This window comes from Chiloscyllium plagiosum, chromosome 30 (genome assembly GCF_004010195.1).
Source record: "Chiloscyllium plagiosum isolate BGI_BamShark_2017 chromosome 30, ASM401019v2, whole genome shotgun sequence".
Classification (NCBI taxonomy): domain Eukaryota; kingdom Metazoa; phylum Chordata; class Chondrichthyes; order Orectolobiformes; family Hemiscylliidae; genus Chiloscyllium; species Chiloscyllium plagiosum.
The window spans coordinates 36,294,479-36,314,750 of NC_057739.1; the positions used below are offsets into that span (position 1 = coordinate 36,294,479).

At 42.8% G+C, this 20,272-nt stretch overlaps 1 protein-coding gene across 2 annotated transcripts in view; it reads right to left on the reverse strand.

Moving 5' to 3' along the window:
- fpgs (folylpolyglutamate synthase) overlaps positions 1-11,325 on the reverse strand; it is a 41,824-nt gene extending 30,499 nt beyond the window's left edge. For both annotated transcript variants that reach the window (XM_043720386.1, XM_043720385.1), the window contains exons 1-4: positions 10,850-11,325; positions 4,247-4,381; positions 3,580-3,633; positions 2,571-2,635 (exon numbers count right to left, since the gene is read on the reverse strand). In XM_043720386.1, coding sequence (XP_043576321.1) covers positions 2,571-2,635; positions 3,580-3,633; positions 4,247-4,381; positions 10,850-11,113 — 518 coding nt within the window. In that variant the 5' untranslated portion in view covers positions 11,114-11,325. The remainder of the gene's footprint in view (positions 1-2,570; positions 2,636-3,579; positions 3,634-4,246; positions 4,382-10,849) is intronic.
- Positions 11,326-20,272: the final 8,947 nt, after the last annotated feature.

Here is a 20,272-nt window from a genome sequence, read left to right on the forward strand (position 1 = left end):
AATTATTTTTTTCATTGTTCTTGCTTAACATCAAGGTCTTAATATCTCCTGGCATCAAGCTAGGAGATCAACCTGGGTACGAAGAAGTGTAGAACAGCGTTTTGGTGCAGCATCAGGCTTAATCAAATGAGCAACTAACCTGGTGAAAGCACAACAAAGACCACATACAGATAAACAACAGAAGCAGCATCCCATAGATAGTGCAAATCAATTCATGAACCAAACAAACAATCTGATTAAAACTCTGCATGCCTCCCACATTTAATTGTGAACAGTTGAAGATGACAGAGATAGAGACTCCACTTATAGTCCCATGGTCAGTGTAAGGAGAGCCCAGCACATCAGTGCAAAAGACACACCTGAAGCACTTGCAACTATTTTCAGCCTGAAGTCCAAGTAGATGGATGATTTATCTCAGCCAGCTCCTAAAAGCTCTAAAGATGTAAGTCTTCAGCAAATTCAAATCATTGCACGCATTATCAAAGTAATACTGAACACACCAGCTTTTAAACAGTTAGAGACCCCAATAATATCTTCACTATGTTGAAGATGTATTCCAGAAATATCTGCAACCAGTCAAGCTGTTCCAGCACAGCTTATAACATTGGCATCTAACCAATAAAAGGTGAAAAATTGCCACAAAAAGAACAAATCCAATCCATCCATTTCCCTCCTCACCTGTCTATTCTCGATATCAGCAAAATGATAGAATCTATCAAGCAGCATTTATTCAGCTGCAACCTACTATAGATCACTCACCTCTGTACATCATTACAGACTTGATCCAAACATTCTGCATTCCAGAGGCAAAGTTAAAGTGACTGCACTTGACATTAAGGCAGCATTTTACAGACTGGGACTAGGAGCTCTTGTAAAATTGAAGTCCATGCAAGTCAAAAGCAAAGTCCCCACTGGCTAGAGGTCAGTCAACTCAGTCCCAGGATATCATTGCAGAAGTTTCTCAAGAAAGTGTCCTAGATCAACTAATCTTCAGCTGCTTCACCAAAAGCCTTCCTTCCATCATGAATTCAGAAGTGGAGATATTCACTGATAATTGCACATTCAGCACCATTCAAAACTCTTCAGATTATTGAAGCAGATCCATGGACAGCAATGTCTTAACAGTATTTGGGCTTGAAGTGGTTAAGTGGCAAAGCGCATTCATGTTATGCAAGTGCCAGGCAATTACATCTCCAAAGAGAGAGAACATAACTATCACCCCTTGACATTCAAAGGATTTACCAGAATGACTATTTGAGTCCCCCACAATCAACACTGTTTCAATTTGATCCATTTGCTATTTAAAGTAAGTATAAGGAAGATAGGCATACAATATGTTTGAACCATTTTGTCAGAGACAGGTACATTTGAGTGGATAAAAATCATTCTAAATCTGTGGTCACCTAATGTCGAAATCAACAATACATTTTTAATTCTTTGTTACAATAGATTATAAGAAGATTTGAAATGGTTTCTAAGACCATGGGAGATGGAGTATACCATTCAGTCTATTAAACTTATTCCATGATTCAATTAGTTCATAGATAATCTGCACCTCAACTCCATTTACCTTCCTTTATTCTAAGATTCCATGATATCTTTGATACACTTTCCTAATAAATATTATCTATCATGGTTTGGAAATATTCAATTAAAGTCAGCAGCTAGATCTGGGTCAACCTCTGCCAATTAGCCCTGTCTGCAGCCAATGACATGGTAGGACAAATAAATATTATGACCATGCAGAGGCAGCTTGGAGCATAAGAGATAAGAGTTGGTATATGGCATTTGGCCCTTCCAAGAGAAATCAATAAAATATTAGTTCATCATCTACTTTAGCTACATTCTCTGTGTCATGAGCTTAATATCCAACATTTTTCAATCTCTGCTTTGAATAGACATGATAACAGATAATCTACCTGTTCTGGGCTACAAAATTTGAAAGATCCACAACTTTTTAGGTGAGATATTGCTCACCTCAGTCCCAAAGAGATGAGTCCTAATCCTGAAAATATGATCCATTGCTCTTGACTTACCAGCCAAGGGATTCATTCTCCCAGGATCTACCTCATTTAACCCTTTATATGTTCTGTGCTTCAATGAGATTGCCTCTCATTCTAAGTTCTTAGGAATAAATCAAGTATAAGAGCAGGAAAAGTATGTGTTGTTTCCAGATTTCCACGGAACATGAATGGTTTTAATTTCTACATTAAAAAGTACAATAAAATGCTGTAGTAAATTTACTGCTTGTGCCATAATCTGTTCAATTTCCCTTACTATTCATAAAGTTAACAAAGTTTGGAATAGTAATCAATCATCTGTTAAGTCTCATGCAATATGCAGTAATGAGATAACATTTTAAGATATATCCCACAGTGGTAATCCAGAACCAAAGATCTGCATTCAAGCAGAGGTCGAAGAGAGTAACTGCTTATCTGGTCAATCTGTGGGGTAGGGGTGACAATGCTGAACAACAATCTGACATAAAAACCCCAAATGATACAACATAAACTCTCCTCATCACCCAGTGGCTTGGTGTAAGACACACACAGAAGGATTCTGCATCTTACCTATAGAAACCAGTCTTTAGTCCATATTCATGCAATATCTTTTCACAAAATGCACATGTTGAACCCTAAAATGAGCAGAAACAACACTATTCAAAAGATGGTCATTAAAACTGAATGGGCAAAGAAAACCACTCAAACATAGATTTAGGAGAAATGCTGGTCTGCAAAAGAACCCATTTAACACCAGCATAAATTGTTAGACCAGACTTGTGTCACCAGTCTTTCTTAAAGATTTAACCAATAACACTTCAGAATCCAATGATACTTTATGAAGGATGCAGGGAAAGATAGATCTCCAGGCTGTTAATAAGAGCTTGTTTTGCACAAATTGGCTGTTGTGCTTGCCTCCTAAACAATAGCAACTCATTTTCCAAAAGTAATTTGTTGGCCGCAAAAGTACTTTTGACATGTTGAGGCCATGAACAACACTTAAATAATAGACTCCAGTGATCAACAAACAGTGATGATTGCTGAGAAGGTTCTGACACTTGATACCTTCACACTGTTGACCAATGCTGAAGAATTCATAATAATTCCATCCTGTCCTGTCCTCAAATGCACCATCTCAACATTTCCTATGTCGCAAAAGGAAAGTGATCTATTCCAGCATTTTGTAAGAAAATGATTTTCAATTGTCAAATTTTACAACATAACGGACCCCACTTCTCATGTTGCAGATAATCCACCTAGATGTCAACACTGCAGCTACTTCCAAATTCCTATGGTTCCCACTCATCAGTAGGTCACCTTTGTTGAGGAGCCTGGAGCAGTGCCAACCCCTTCCCTGGCCACCTCTTTCTCCAGAAGTCCAAAGTTTCACCACTATGCCCCTTTACAAGACCATGAATGCTTATGAGATGGAAATCCAGAAACAATCTTCAACCTGGAGCTCCAGAGCATCAACAGGTGTAAGACCCACAGACTTAGTGCAAAAAGAAAAATCAGCACAGCTCAATGAAATATTTACAGCCCCACCTGTCCTTATGATGGATTTAAGTCAGAGACTGACCTTGCCTTTTGTTCCGGTCACATGGATGACGGCAAGCTGATCAAAGTCCTCAATCTACCAAAGACAAAAGAAAAGATTGATTGAAAAACATGGCTTCTAACAACAGTATCAATTGTGGAAAACTTCTGGTGAGAATCTGTTAGAATGGCAGCGCCCTTGTCACCCTTCATTCTACTTCCCCTCCCTCTCCGCTGCACTGAAAATGTTAACTACAGGCTCAGTCACACATCTCCCTCTACCACTGGGATATCCCTGAAATTGCCAGCCTGTGTATGTGAACATGGAGAGTGAACCAATGGCAACTTAACTATCCACATAGTGCCCACACCTCCACCTTTTTCAGCAAGTGTAACGTGAGCAGTGCTCAAAAGCAAAAGCCCTTGATTGATATCCTTGTGTTGAGCTGCTCATTGCCAATGAAAATAGCTGTTAAGTCCTTGTTGCCTCATATCATGGCAAGCATTTCAGTTTTACTGTCTTTTGTCCATTACATGTCTTGTTCTTTGGTCACTGTCACTGGTAAACTCACCAGAATGAATGTGATAAGTCCAACTGATAAATCTCACAAGATAGTCCCTTCACTCGAAATCATTCATTTGTCTGGATGCTTGATGAGGCATACTGCCCAATTTCTCCCTAGTCAACCAATGAAAACTCTATCCTTTACCTTCATTCCAGCTCGGTGAACAAAGGATTTCATTGCTTCCAGAGTACCCTTTGTTCGGCCAAGCTGCTGTTCCCGTCGGATCTGCTCCAGGGTACTGGCATTGGTCTGAAGAGTGTTAAGTGCCATTATTGCATCCTGGAATCAAACATGAGACAACTAAATATTCAAAAATAACCAACTTAACAATACCATACAGTACTGAAGCTAATTCAGTGCAACTTTCTCTCCAGCCTGCAAACATAAAAATGCTGCTCTTATATGACAAAAAGGCATGAGGGCTGGAGTGCCCTCTGGAAAGGCAAGATAGAGGGAGTTGAAACTTTATTGCTGGTACAGCACAGCAGGTCAGGCAGCATCCAGGGAACAGGAGATTCGACGTTTCGGGCACAGGCCCTTCTTCGATAGAGGGAGCACACTGCAGGATCCTTACTGCAGGGATTCCCCTTTGTCACCCATTACTGAACAAGAAGGGTGACTTGACACTGCTTCAATCAAAAAGTTACAAGCAACAGTCAAATGCTGACCCTAAAATAAATCAAGGGAAGTGACAACCTAATCGCATTAACACTGTTAAGCCAGAGACTCAGGTAATGTTCTGGGGACCTGGATTTGAATTCTGCCATGGTCGATGATGGAATTTGAATTCAATAATTCTGGAATTAAGAGTCCATAAATCCATTGTCAATGGTCAACAAAATCCATCTGGTTCACTAATGTCCTTTAGGAAAGGAAACTGCCATTCTGACTTAAATCTGGCCTACATGTGACTCCAGATACACATCAATATGACTGATTCTTAACCACCCGATGAGCAACTGATTTGATTTATTATTGTCACATGTACTGAGATATAGTGAAAAGTACTGTTTTGCATGTAAACCAAACACATTATATCCTACAATAAGTACATCAGTATAATAGAACAGAATGCAGAATATACTGTTACAGCTACAGAGAAGGTACAGAGAAAGATCAACTCTAATATATGGAGAGGTCTATCCATTAATCTGACAACAGAGGCGAAGAGGCTGTTCTTAAATCTGTTACTACATGGTTTCAAACTTTTATATCTTCAGCGCAATGAAAGAGTGGAAGAGACAGGGGTGGGAGGGGTCTTTGATTATGTTCCTGATGAAGAGCTTCTGCTCAAAACATCGACTCTCCTGTTCCTCGGATGCTGCCTGACTGGCTGTGCTTTTCCAGCATCACGCTCTTTGACTCTGATGTCCAGCATCCACAGTCCTCACTTTCTCCTCTTTGATTATGTTGGCTGCTTACCCAAGGCAGCAGGAAGTATAGACTGAGTCAATGGAAGGAAGGCTGGTTTTTGTGATGGACTGGGTTGTGTTCACAATTCTCTATAATTTCTTGTGGTCTTGGGCAAAGTGCTTGCCATACTAAGCTGTGATGCATCCAGATAGGACAGTTTCTATGGCGCAACTGTAAAAAGTTGGTAAAAGTTATTGTGGAAATGCCAAATTTCCTTAGCCTTCAGAGGAAGTTACGGCTTTGGTGTGCTTGACAATTGTATCAACATGGATGGACCAGGATAGATCATTGATATTTACTCCTTGGAACTTGAAGTTCTCAACCACCTCCATCACAACACTATTGACACAGACAAGGACATCTCCTCCACTCCACTTCCTGAAGTTGATGAACAGCTTCTTTGTTTTGCTGACATTGAGGGAGACGTTGTTATTTTTAAACTAAGCTATCTCCTTTCCTGTACTCTGTCTCATTGTGTTTGAGTTCCAAACCACTATGGTGGTATCATTAGCAAATATGTAAAAGGTGTTAGAGCTGAATCGGACCACACAGTCCTAAGTGTATGAGGAGTACAGCAAGGGGTTGAGTACGCAGCTTTGGGGACACTGGTGCAGAGGATTATTGTGGAGATATCGTCTTCACCTCTCCTTATTGATTGCAGTCTGCTGATCAGGAAGTCAGGTTGCAGAATTAGGGAGCAGAGCCATAAATCTTGGAGTTCTGAGATGTGTTTTGTTGGAATTATGGCATTGAAGACAAAGCTAAAGTCAATAAATAGGAGTCTGACGCAGGTGTCCTTGTTATCCAAATATTGCAGTTAGAAGTAAAGGGCCAGGGAGATTAGGGATGGACAGTAAGTGCTGGTCCAGCCAGTTATATTCCCAACCCTTGAACGTATTTAAAACAAGTGACTATAGCAAACAGTCCTAAACACATAGTAAAATTCTCGAAGCATCAAACTTTTATACTACGATCTATCCATACAATTGTAGGTTTTGTCATTTAAAGTGTGTTGGAGCAAAGTGCAGTGATATTTACAGTCATACAGCACAAAATGTACCCTTCAGCCCAATTCGTCCATGCCAACCTGGTTTCCTGAACTGAACTCATCCCATTTGCCTGCATTGGGCCCACATCCCTCTATACCTTTCCTATCCATGTACCTGTCCAAATTATCAGCCCGTCATGGGGGCTTCTGGTGATTGTTTTACAGGGAGCTTCTTAAAGTGACCACTCTCATCAATCAAAGAATCCCTACAGTGTGGAAACAGGCCATTTGGCCCAACAAGTCCACATCAACCTACTCCCCTACCCTATTACTCTATATTTCCCCTGACGAATGCACCAAGCCTACATATCGCTGAACACTATGGGCAATTTAGTTTGGCCAATTCACCTAACCTGCCCATCTGTGGACTGTGGGAGGAAACCAGAGCACCTGGAGGAAACCCATGTAGATATGGAGAGAATGTGCAAACTCCACACAGAGTCACCCGAGGTTGGAATCAAACCCGGGTCCCTGGTATTGTGAGGCAGCAGTATTAATCACTCAGCCACCATGCTGCCCAAGTTAAAAGCAGAATAAATCAGACATATAGGAAGTTGGGAGCTGGCTGTGAAATGCAAGAGACTAGTTCACTGATTTCAACAAATGAAGTGCAATCAAATGTAATGAGATTTCTGTGCACTTTGCCCTAAATATTTCCAGTGACAACACGAGCACACATTCACCTATCAGTGAGGGTTCTCTATAACAGTAATGTAATACCAGAGGGAATATCAGTCCTCACAATAATGTAATCTGAACCTAAAGATTAGCTTTCAGTGTGTAACACACTCCTGGATATCCAGAACCACCCAATCTTGCCAATCAGATTCCAACCATAAGGTTTCAAATGTTTCTCTGGAATGCTCTTCTCCTAGTGCTATCTATAGTATATTAGCAGAGGTGCTGGGCTAATGTTGAGAAACAAGATTTATCTTTCCCAATAATAACTTTCCATATATCAATTCGAAAAACCTTTAAGGCAAATTAATTGGGTGCAAAGTTAAGCCAAGGTGAGCCCTGATGTCAATTGCTGTCTCACAATGAAAGGATCTAAGTCTTGCTGGGATCTATTCTGTGGATCCCATCTACCCTCGAATGCTTCATTCAAATGCTCATCCTAAAACTTTGAGGTCTAGCAGATGTTCAACCATACAGGTCATGCTCACAATTAACAGAAAAATCACAGGAGGCTGAACTGCCAACGATTTTCACACCTTTCTAGCCCAGGTTTTTGACACAGACAGTATCCCACAATAATCAATCCAACGTGATTGAACTATTTCAGTATAGATCATGCATCAAACCTGTTTGAAAAGCACCTTTAGACCAATTACTGAAACATTGAGGGAGCTGCTATACTTGTTTACAAACCATCACGTATAGGGCAGTATCATTGACCAACTACGTGGGGAGCTGCACAGGGTAACTTGAACATTCATTCTTTAGACATGGGTGTTGCTGGCCAACACAGCATTTTTTGCCCATCCGTGAATGGCCTCTAGGCGCACACACACATGCACAATTCAGTTCCAGGATTTTATGACAGAAGTGATGGATTGGTGCCCAAAACTTGTTGGTCTTCCAGAGCAATGAGTTGACCCCCAGCCGACTGTTGCATAAGGGCTCATTCCAAGGTCCAGGACTACATGCTGTGGGACCCACTAAAATATGGGGCAACTGCCACCAAGGCACAATGGGGAAACATCACCGTCTAAGATCTTTCTATCCCAGAGGCTCAAACATACATAAACACAGTCTTGTAGGAGTAAAATACACCTTTGGTTTGTTTGCTGGACCTGTCAATCTTGTTTTGTTCTTTCATATCCTGTATATAGAACTGAACTGCTATAGTTACAGCGTGTCTATAGAGATATTTTTATTAAAAAAGTATAGTTTTGAAAAAAGATTGGTAATGTAATTCCAAATCAGGATGGCAGATAATTTGGAGGGGAACTTACTGGTGGTGATGGCGTGAAAGGGCATATTAAAAGCATGTATAGGTTGACGCAGCTATCAATACAGTCCTATCATGCACTTGCAGTTTCAGAGGAAGGTCTCAACTAGAGAATGCAAATTGAAATCAAAATCTGGAGGTTAGTCATGTATAACTTACATAATTTTTGATTTACAAAAGATTATACTCCCTTAGAGCTTTGATGCCAACTCACAAACCAGGCAGCTCCCAGTTTTAATTGTTAATTAACTTGGAATAGGGGATCACACTAGTTGGGAGATGGAATTGAGAGAAATCAGGGAAGTATCCACTTGTGACTGCCATCTGATGATCTATCTTGTAAAGTATGCACATCAGATACCTTGGTTCGTACAGGTGCAAAGTGACTACAAGGCAGCCAACAATTCTGGAACCAGTAGCAGCTACAACAATAACCAATCTTTTCAAAGCAACTCACATTTTTCATTACCCAACAGTTGGTGTGGAGCCAATGCTTTTTATTTACGTAGTTTTGCAAGAGATCCTTGGACTGTAATCATTCTATCATTAACTTAGTATATGCACCAGGTTTAACCTGTTACCAAACATTTACATTTCCATCTGGAAGCTGTTCAATGTTCCACTCCTCTTGCACAGTAAACACCAGTAACTGCCGACTGATTTGTAGAACTGAGCAATGAAACACACCATTCAGCTCAATGTGTTCATCTTCCATAAGCCTCCTATCATTCCTCATTTGACCTGATCAACATTTTCTTCTGTTTCTTTCCCTCTCTCATTTATCCTGTTTCCCCAAAAGTTCATTTGTACTACTCATTTCAAGTAGTCTTCATAATAGTGAGTTCCACATTCTCACTGCTCCTTCAGTAATGTTATTCCCAAACATGCCTTCTTAAACTGTGACTTTTAATGCTCCATAGCTTTGCTCCTCCACATTCTCCTTTCAGAGACATCTTTACTTATACCTCTTTATAAATCAGAGTCACAGCTGTTCAATGCCCCCACACTACACCAGCCTCTCTCAGTCTCAAAACCAACCAAGTTTTTCACTAATACTTAAAATAAAAAGTGAAAAACTGTGCACATTAGAAAGTTGAAAGAACAAAACATTCTGGAGAAACAGGTTCTGTGATGAGGGTAAATGGACCTGAATCCTCAACTCTGCTTTCTTTCCACAGACATTACCAGATCTGCTTAGGTCCTCCAGCAATTTCTGTTTTCATTCACTCTTCCTGATCATTCTTTGTTTAGTTTAGCATCTATTCGCGCTTTACAAACGTGATTTGGTTTTGCATGCAGACGTGTTTCTGAAAATAGAAATACCAATGCGGCAGGAAACAGTCTAATAAAATATTAATTCCCAAACTCATGAATGTTTCACCTTCCCCCTACGTGTTCAGCTACTTTTAGGAATTTGGTTATGTTTCTTATTTACTCCTAGAACTGTTGCCTCACAGCGACAGAGACCGGGTTCAGTTCCCGCCTCAGGCGACCCTCTGTCTGTGTGGAGTTTGCACATTCTCCCCCTGTCTGCGTGGGTTTCCTCCGGGTGCTCCGGTTTCCTCCCACAGTCCAAAAATGCGCAGGTTAGGTGAATCGGCCATGCTAAATTGCCCGTAGTGTTAGGTGAAGGGGTGGATGTAGGGGAATGGGTCTGGGTGGGGTTGCTGTTCGGAGGGTCAGTGTGGACTTGTTGGGCCGAAGGGCCTGTTTCCACACTGTAAATAATCTAATCTAATCTCTCCCAGTAGATTGGCAACACTGTACAAAGTCTATCATTCATTTCTTCCTTCGGTGAGGAAAGTGATCGGATTAGCAAAGGCAAGTCTGTTTGCGTTTCGCCCACAGTATGACAGTAGAAGGAAAGTAACTCTAAACCAGAAACATTTATCCTACCCTCAGGAGGGAAAAAATAGCCATCTTTACAGCAATTTTAAACTTGATGCGGCAATGCTTTTGGAAGATCTTCTTTCCACCCAGCTGTCAGTGATACCGAGGAAAGGGAATCCTGATTCGCGGGCAATGAGGCAGGACAAATTCCCTAATGGTCTGAAGCGGAGGATAGAGTGTGAGAAAAGCCGGACGACCTTCCTGAAACAGTTAGGCTGGAGGGAGAATGAACTAAACCTCCAGTGTCCGAGCGGCCATCCCCATGCACGCTGTCAAGTCCCAAGCGAGTGGCCGGACTCCGTGTCTCGAGCCGTTCAAACCAGCCAGCGTAACCGGCACTAGGAAAAGCGCGGGAAGGTGCCGGCCGGCCGTCCCTCGGGGGCTGCCTCTGACCCCAAGCCCCGCCGTGAACAACCCCCGGCCGCTCCAGCCCCGTTTCTACCTGGTACTCCATCCTGGGGAGGCGCAGAGCCGCTTTCGTCGGCGCCGTGTTGTAGCTTCTTCTCCGTCTCCACCACCAAGCGCCTGCATTCGCTCCGTGTCCCGCCCCTTTGCCCTCGACTCCACTCTGCAGGCTCCTGTGAACCTTTAACCAGGCCGCCGGCACAGCGCGCGGCAACCGAGCCATCATGACACCGAGACACACGTGGCTGCACCGCCAACTCTCACCTCTGACCTCCTGGCAGTGACTGTCGAGGGACGTCATCTTTCATACTGGCAACTGCCGCTTTAGTAAGAAGGACGGGTTCAGTCCTTCTCAGCTTGCTCTTCAGGGTGTAGATCTTCAGCCTAATGTATTATTCCCCCATCCCTTAATATCTGTGCCAAGCAAAACTCTAACCCCACATTCAGAGTGAACATCACACATTTTAATTTATGATATATCCCCTTTGTTCATTCCTCGGTATCGAAGGGCAAAGCACACCTTCGAAGTGAAGCAGTGCTTTACCTGCACTTCATTTGATCAGTACTTTTGACTGTATCAGCGCCACCTCGTGCTCCCACGAGGAGGTTGAATATTTCATCAACTTCTCGAATACCTTCCACCCTGACTTCAAGTTCACCTGGACCATCTCGGACACCTCCATCCCCTTCTTGGACCTCTCCAACTCAACACGGACATTTACTTCAAACCCACTGACTCCCACAGTTATCTGGACTATAACATCTCCCAACCCACCCTCACCCCCAACTCCCTGTAAAAATGCTTTCCCTAACTTCTAATTCCACCGCTGTATCTGCTCCCAGGAAGCACAATTCCACTCCAGAACATCCCAGATGGCCTTCTACTTCAAGGACCACAATTTCTATGCTTACATGGTCAACAATGCCCTTCAGCACATCTCCTCCACTTTCCACACCTTCGCCCTTCAACCCCACCTCTCCAACCACAAAAGGATAAACCAAACACCCCCCCCCCAATCTCCGGATACAGTGCATCATCCTCCGCCATCTACAGTTAGACACCACCACCAGAGATATTTCCCTCCCCACCCCTTTCAGCATTCTGTACAGACCATTCCCTCTGCAACTCCCTCATTAGATTCATGCACCCCACCAACCCACCCTCCATTTTTGGCACCTTCCATTTCCATTGCAAGAGCCCACACCTCCCTCCTCACCTCCATCCAAGGCCCCAAAGGATCCTTACACATCCGGCAGAGATTTTCCTGCACATCCAAACACCTCATTTACTGTGTCTGTTGCTCTCGATGTGGTCTCCTCTACATTGGGGAGACAGAAGGCCAACTTGCAGAACATTTTAGAGAACATCTCTGGGACACATGCACCAAACAACCTCACTGCCCTGTGGCTGACCACTTCAACTCCCCCTCCCACTCCACAAGGACATGCAAGTCCTGGGCCTCCTCTACTGTTAAATCCTAGTCACCTGATGCCTGGAGGAAGAATGCCACATCTTCCAGCTTGGGACCCTCCAACCGCACGCATCAACATCGATTTCACCAGTTTCCTCATCTCCCTTACTTCTCAGTCCTCTTCCCCCTCTATTCCTGAAGGGCTTATGCCCAAAATATCAATTCTCCTGCTCCTCAGATGCTGCCTGACCTGCTATGCTTTTCCGGTGCCACAATTTTCAACTCTGATCTCCAGCATCTGCAGTCCTCACTTTCTCCTTCATTCAACCGAACCTATTGCATTCGCTGCTCACAATGTAGTCTCCTCTATGTTGGGGAAACAAAGCATAAGTTCTGGAAATCTGTCACCCAACCTAAGTTCTGTCAGTGAAAAAAACCCTGAGCTTCTAGTTGCCTGCCACTTCAACACATCCCTAGCCAACATGTGTGTCTCAGGCTTGCTGCAGCCCTTCAGCAAAGCTCAGCGCAAGCGATAAGAATAGCATCTCAGTTCCCGCTTGGGAACTCCACAGCCTTCTGGTCTCAATATTGAGTTCAACAGTTTTAGGGCTTGAGGCAACTTCTCCCATGTCCTTATCCCAACCCTCATACATCAGACCTTGTTGTCACATGATACAAATTACCCATTATTAGCCACTAATAGTCCCTATCAGCAGATATTCGTTCTCCTATGCTGACCATTATACACTCCTTATTCTGTCCGACTGTTCTCTCTCTTTGGACTCTATCATTTACTTCTTACCCTCTCGCCCCACCCTATCTTCTGCATTAAAAAAAACATTTTCCTAGCTACCATCAGTTCTGTGGAAGGATTACTGGACCCAAAACATTAATTCTGATTTCTCATTACAGATGCTGCGTGACCCACTGAGCTTTTCCAGCAATTTTCATTTTTGTTTCTAGTATATCCTTCCTTAATTAAGGGATCAGAAAACTCTTTATAGTATTCTAAGCATGGTCTGATTAGTGCCTTGTATAGCAAAACCTCCCTGAATTACTTTATTTCAAAGGGAATTAAGTATAAAAGACAAACATTCCAGTTGCCTTCCATATAATCCACTGAACTTGGATACTAATTTTGTGATTTACTGTACAAGGACCCCCAAATCCCTCTGTGCTGTATTTAAATAATATTTAAATGCTTAATTTGAATATCAAGCCTATTCAGAACCTTGTTGGAGCGTATTGAAATGCATAGGGCAACTTCACTCAACACAGATCAAAAACTACTTGATCCACAAATCAACTTCAGATAATCAGTTTCCAAAAACAATTCCAACCCTTTCCCCATCGCAACATCCACCAAACATTTACATTTATTTTCAAACTTTAATTGTGCTTTACTTCCCATCTATTGTTTTAGAAAAACTGTAAAATGCAGGAGCAGAAGTAGGCCATTCAGCCCATTGAATCTGCCCAGACATTCAATGAAATTGTGATCAATCTGATCATCTTCAACTCCACATTCCTGCCTTTTCCCTATAACCCTCAATTCTCATACTGATTGCAAATAAATCCCAGTCTTGAATATACCTAACAACCCAGGCTCAACAAAGCTCTGTGGTAAAGAATCCCACAGATTCATTTCCCTGAGAAGAAATTCCTCCTCATGGGTCTTTTACTCAGAGATTATGTCCTCTGATCCTAGATTCCCATAGGGGAAATATTTCCATCTACCCTGTCAAGTCCCTGAAAGAATCTTGTATATATGTTTCAACAAGGTCACCTCTTTCCTCTTAATAGAACATGGAAACAGACTCTTTGGTCAAACTCATCCGCACCGACCAAACATCCCAATATGACCTAGTCCTGTTTGTCCCATAATCCCTCTAAACCCTTCCTATTCATATGCTTTTTAAATGTTGTAATTGTACCAACCTCGACCATTTCCTCTGCTAACTCATAAGTGTATCACCCTCTGCGTGATAAATCTACCCCTCAGGTCCTTTTTAAATCTTGCCCCTCTCACCTTAAACCTGGCTACTTTTTTTTTAATAAATAATTTTATTGAAAACCTTTCTAAATCTTTTATAAAACATTTACATACAAGAAAAAAAACACCATCACAACAGAAAAAAAGGCAGTACAACAAAGCCATAACACAGTACTATTGTTAATGAATGACCTACTATTCAACCAGAACAAACATATCTACTTAACTTAAACCAAACTACAAATATATTAAATAAATACTAACTTAAACTAAATTCAACTAACAAAATAGATAATATCTCACTATTTTATCTCACTAATTACACCTCCACTGAGGTTCCCACTCCTGGAAGTACTATCTACGGTACCTGTATTCTTTTTCCCCCAGTCTCCTCTTCCCGAGGCCCCACGGGCACCCATACTGATTCCCACGGCTATACCACGGCCCTAATTAATATTGCTGATAAGTCAGCGTCAATATAATTTATAAAGGGCCGTCACATTTTGTGGTGCACCATATTTGTGAGGTAGTCTTGGGGGAGATACTCCATCACCAGCCTACGCCACCCCATAAGACCTGGTGGTTTTTCTGGCATCCAATTCACAGTGGGTTAGAATGTTATACAATATCTTCCCGTACTCTCCCAGAGAGGGAAAATTTGGCAACCCCAAAAGAAATATTACCGGATCCACGTTAATTTCAATCCCCAGGATGTCCTTCAGCTCCCTTACTATAGCATTCCAGTAGCTCTGGATCTTACAAAACCAGTAGCAGTGTGTGAGAGTGCCTATACTAATTTTACATTTGGGACATCATAATGACGCTCCTCTCTTGAACTTAGCTTGCCTCCCTGGTGCCATATGATCCTGTGTAAGATCTTCAATTGCATGGCCTGCGCTCTGTTACATACTGAGATTTTCCTTACACTCCCCAGATGTCTTCCTATATCTCCAATGAAATATCCTCTTCTAACTCTCGATTCCACATCCTACAGAGTCCTTCCATGTTCTCCAGGGCACAACCTTTCTGTAAGTGATATAAAGTACTAAGTGAAAGAGCGCACGGTGGCACAGTGGTTAGCACTGCTGCCTGACAGCGCCAGAGACCCGGGTTCAATTCCCGCCTCAGGCGACTGACTGTGTGGAGTTTGCACATTCTCCCCGTGTCTGCGTGGGTTTCCTCCGGGTGCTCCAGTTTCCTCCCACAGTCACAAAGATGTGCAGGTTAGGTGAATTGGCCATGCTAAATTGCCCGTAGCCTTAGGTAAGGGGCACATGTAAGGGTATGGGTGGGTTGCGCTTCGGTGGGGCGGTGTGGACTTGTTGGGCCGAAGAGCCTGTTTCCACACTGTAAGTAATCTAATCTAATCTAATCTAGCACCCATACACCAGAGAACTCTTTTCTCCACGTCTGATTTGTAACATTGGACCAGGAGAGTGGTCTTACTCTGTATATAGTCCCTTATCTGGAAGTATCAGAAAAGGTCCCTATTAGACAATCCAAATTTCTGACTTAACTGACTAAATGACATCGGGACCTCCTCCTCGATTAAATCTTCCAGACAGAAGATTCCCTTATTCTCCCATGCCTTAAAACCAGAGTCCATTGTTCCAGGTTTAAATCCTTGGGCTCCCACCAATGGGGTAAATGGCGAAGTCTTAGACCAATTGCCCTCTTCTTGCCTCATTATCCGCCAGGCTTTCACCGTATTTAAAATAATTGGACTTTTACACTGCTGGGTTACAGATTTCATCTTGTCCATGAATAATAAATTAATTAAAGGACATCTCGACTGCGATGCTTCAATATCAAGCCAAATCCCCCCGTACCCAGTCACCAACATATGTTCACAGGGCACTTATTTGGTATTTCTTTAAATCCGGAAGATCCACCCCTACCTCACCCTGCGAAAACTGCAAATTAGTGAATTTAATTACAGGATGCCTGGGGCACCAAATAAAGGACCCTAGCCAACCAGTGAGCCTCCGTAACATTTGTCTAGGTAACAACAACAGGAGCATTCTCATGGGGTGCAGCAGTCGAGGAAAAACATTCATTTTAATCAGGGCTATTTGGCCCAACCATGATAACGATAACCCCTCCCACTGCTGCAAATCCTATTTTATCCTCTTTAGTTGTTGTACATCATTAGCTTTATACAGCTGGTGGAAGGAAGGGGTAATAAAAATTCCCACATACAAAATACCTTTGGACAACCATCTAAATGGGAATTACACTCCATCCACTAATCCCTGTACCGGCATGGCTTCAGATTTTGCAAAATTGATCCTGTTACCAGAGAAACCACCATATGAATTAATTGTTCGAATTAGTCGAGCAACAGACTTCACTGGATTGGCCAAATATAAAAGGATGCCATCAGCATATAGGGTGATCTTATGCTCCCCCATTCCCACCTTTGGCGCTACTTTTTCAGGATCCCTCCTGATAACTTCGGCTAACGGTTCAATCGCCAAGGTAAATAATGGCGGTGATAAAGGACACCCGTTGACTACCTCTTCAAATATCAAAATTATTTGACTTAATACCGTTTGTAATGACTGCCACCTTAGGATAATTATACAGTACTGCTACCCATCTTGCAAAGGATCCCTCCCCAAACCAAAGCATTCTAGAACCTCAAATAGATATGCCCATTCTATCTGATCAAATGCCTTTTCTGCGTCTAGGGAGACCACCAAACCCAGAATCAATCTTTGCTGGCATACCTGCACTGTGTTCAGTACTCTCCTGATTTTGTTGGAGGAGCTATGGCCCTTAACAAAACTTGTCTGGTCTTCTTTTATAATATATGCAGGGCCTGCTCCAACCTCAGAGCCAGCATCTTGGACAGAATTTTAAAATCTACATTCAACAGCAAAATTGGTCTATATGAAGCACATTCTTCAGGGTCTTTCCCTTTCTTTAAAATGAAGGAGATATTAGCCTCCCTAAGAGAAGGTGCAGACAATCTTATGTATAAGAATAGTTGTGCATCCCCAGAAGTGGCTCCACTAACCTGTTTATGAATTCTTCATAGAATTCAGTTGGGAATCCATCTGGCCCCAGTGCTTTGCCACCCTGGAGGTGTCATATTGCTTCCTGCACTTCCTGTACCATTATAGGCGCATTCAAAAAGGAAGCCTGTTCCATATTTATATTAGGGAAGTCCAGATTTTCAAAAAAGGACTGCATTCCCATTGTACTGTGTTCACTCCCCTCCAACCGATATAGCTCTGCAAAGTATTCCCTAAACCTAACATTGATCTCCTTCAATTCACGGGTAATCGTACCAGCCTTATCCCTAACAGATGTAATAGAATCGGAAGCTTTTTTCCTCTTAGTCAAATAAGCCAGATATCTACCAGGCTTATCTCCAAATTCAAACAATCTTTATTTGGCAAAGGAGACCTCTTTTTTAGTCACATGTGCGCGCAATGCGTCAAGGCAGCCCAGAGAGCTGTGACCCGCTGAAGCTTAACCAATGACAGCCTATTATGTTTTCTCAGGGCCTCCAGCATCCGTTGCTGCTCCTCCCTCTGCCTCTTTCTAGTCGTCGACTATGAAATGATCAGACCTCATAAATGTGCCTTAGTGGCCTTCCAGAGTATTGCCGGATTACTAGCCATACCCAAGTTGATATCCCAAAAGGCCCTGAACTCTCTTGTAATATACTGAACAAATTTGCTATCCCCTAACAAAAATGGATCCACGCACCAGTGACGTGCACCCATTCCACTACCCTCGATTTTAACATCTAAATACACTGGTGCATGATCCGAAACAGCTATATTCCCAAATTTGCGCACCAATGTTCTATCCAAACCGTCAGTTGGCATAAAAAACATATCAATTCGCATATGGCACTTGCGTGGGTTGGAATAGAACGCAATGTCTCTTCCAGTAGGGTGTTGGTAACTCCACACACCCACTGGTCTCAACTCATCACACATGTCCACCAACTGTTTAGACTGTGCAGGCGTACCTGTCAGGCCTTTTGACACCCTGTCAATCTCTGGATCTATTAGGCAATTAAAATCTCCTCCTATAATCGTACGGTGTATCCCAAGATTCATTAATTTAGCCTCTGCATCAATTAGAAATTTAAGAGGGTGCACCAGGGGCCAATATACATTCAAAGCACCTTACTCTTGTCCATGTAATAGGGCTTTAAGAATGATAAACTGTCTATGTTCATCCTTAATCTGCTCAGTTACCTGGAAAGGGAGGTTCCTTATTATCAGTATAGTCACTCCTGTATTCTTAGAGCTGAAGGATGAGAAAAATACTTTGTCATAACCCCCTGCTGCAGTTTCAGATGCTCCTTATCAGTTAGATGCGTCTCTTGCAGAAGGGCAATGTCCAATGTCCACGCTTTCCTTCCTAAGGCTTGATAAGACCTTCTTTCTTTTAATAGGAGAATGGCTCCCTTTTACATTCAGGGTGCACCATCTGAACAAATCACTAGCCATGCGTTGTCCATGGCAGCCTGTGGTTTCTAAGGAGAAGGGGGCTTATCTGAGGTGTGATGAGCTACAAAGATAACAACTCTATGAGATCTAAAAACTATTCCTATAAAAACAACTACAACTAAAAAAAAACATTTAACTAACCAAACACCCAAATAACCCCTAACTCACTCGAGATCTTCCCCTTGCCCATAGAGGGTACCCCTCCCAATCCTTACTACCATCTTGAAGCCCTCTAGCTGAGGCTGTGCCCTAGCCCCAGGCAATTCAGAAGTGAGGAAAACCTGTTATTTACATTCTGAAAGCTAACAATGGATGTTCATCCCCCCCCTTCCACTCATCTTAACCACAGATATAGCCACCCCCAATACAAAACCAAAAGGACAGCAGTTAAAATAAACGGAGCCCTAGATAATACGCAACCGACCAATATTTAAAATTATTCCAATTTTACCACAAAACTGTACATATAAAACCAATAACCAAAAAAAAGGAAAGGGGGAAGAGGGAAGTAAAAAAGGAGTAATAAAAACACCCATACCATTGTCCACAATGATGCCCCCTCCCCTTCCCTCCCACCCTGACTCAGACCCTTCAATTCAAAGACTTCAAAGTCCTTCGCCTTTTGTGCGGAGTCAAAGTTATATATCACCGCCGCCACCAACCTCCCCAACCCAACAAAGGGCAAAACACAACACAGCCGGGTATCTAAGAAGCATTGAATATTCAGGTCCCTTAATTCTTTCTTGACATCATCAAATGCCCTTCTCTTCTTAATTAGAACTCCTATAAAAGTCCTGAAAAAACATCATCTTTGAGCCTTTGTACATTAAAGCTTGTGAATTTCTTCCCAGTCTTCTTGTTTCAACTATTAATTGTTTTTCTTTATATTACTGGAGCTGCACTAGGACCGTGTGGGTCTGGCCCGGACCTGCGAATTGTGGTCCGATGAGCCCGTTGCATGCTTACCAGGGCTGACTCCAACTCCAAGAACTTCGGGAGCCACCCCTGCAAAAAGCCGACGAGGTCGACGCCTTCCTCGCATTCCAAGAGACCCACAGACCGCAAGTTTTTCCTTTCACTTTTACTTCCCAGGTCGTTGGATTTTCCCAGTTTTCCAGCATTCGGATTCTTCCTCCCAAGACCTCTGCTACGATCTCAGATGCCGCGGTCCTCTCCTCCACTGCCTCCATTCTTCCATCCAGTAGCTAGATTTCCTGTTCATGCTTTTTTAGCATGGCAGATAATGGCTCAAGTGCTGCTTGAATCCACTCTCGGAGTTTGGCAAACTCCAAGAGTAAATGTTGCTGTCCTGCTGGATCTAAAGGGACCGCCCCGGGAGTTTGAATACTGGCTACAGGCACCCCCGATGCAGTAGGGGAGTGCCCTGTCTGCTCTACTCCTTTAGGCCCCTTTCCTTTATTAGACTTCATCCTGGAGGAGAAAGTGAGGTCTGCAGATGCTGGAGATCAGAGCTGGAAATGTGTTGCTGGAAAAGCGCAGGTCAGGCAGCATCCAGGGAACAGGAGAATCGACGTTTCGGGCATAAGCCCTTCTTCAGGAAGGAAGAAGGGCTTCATGAAGAA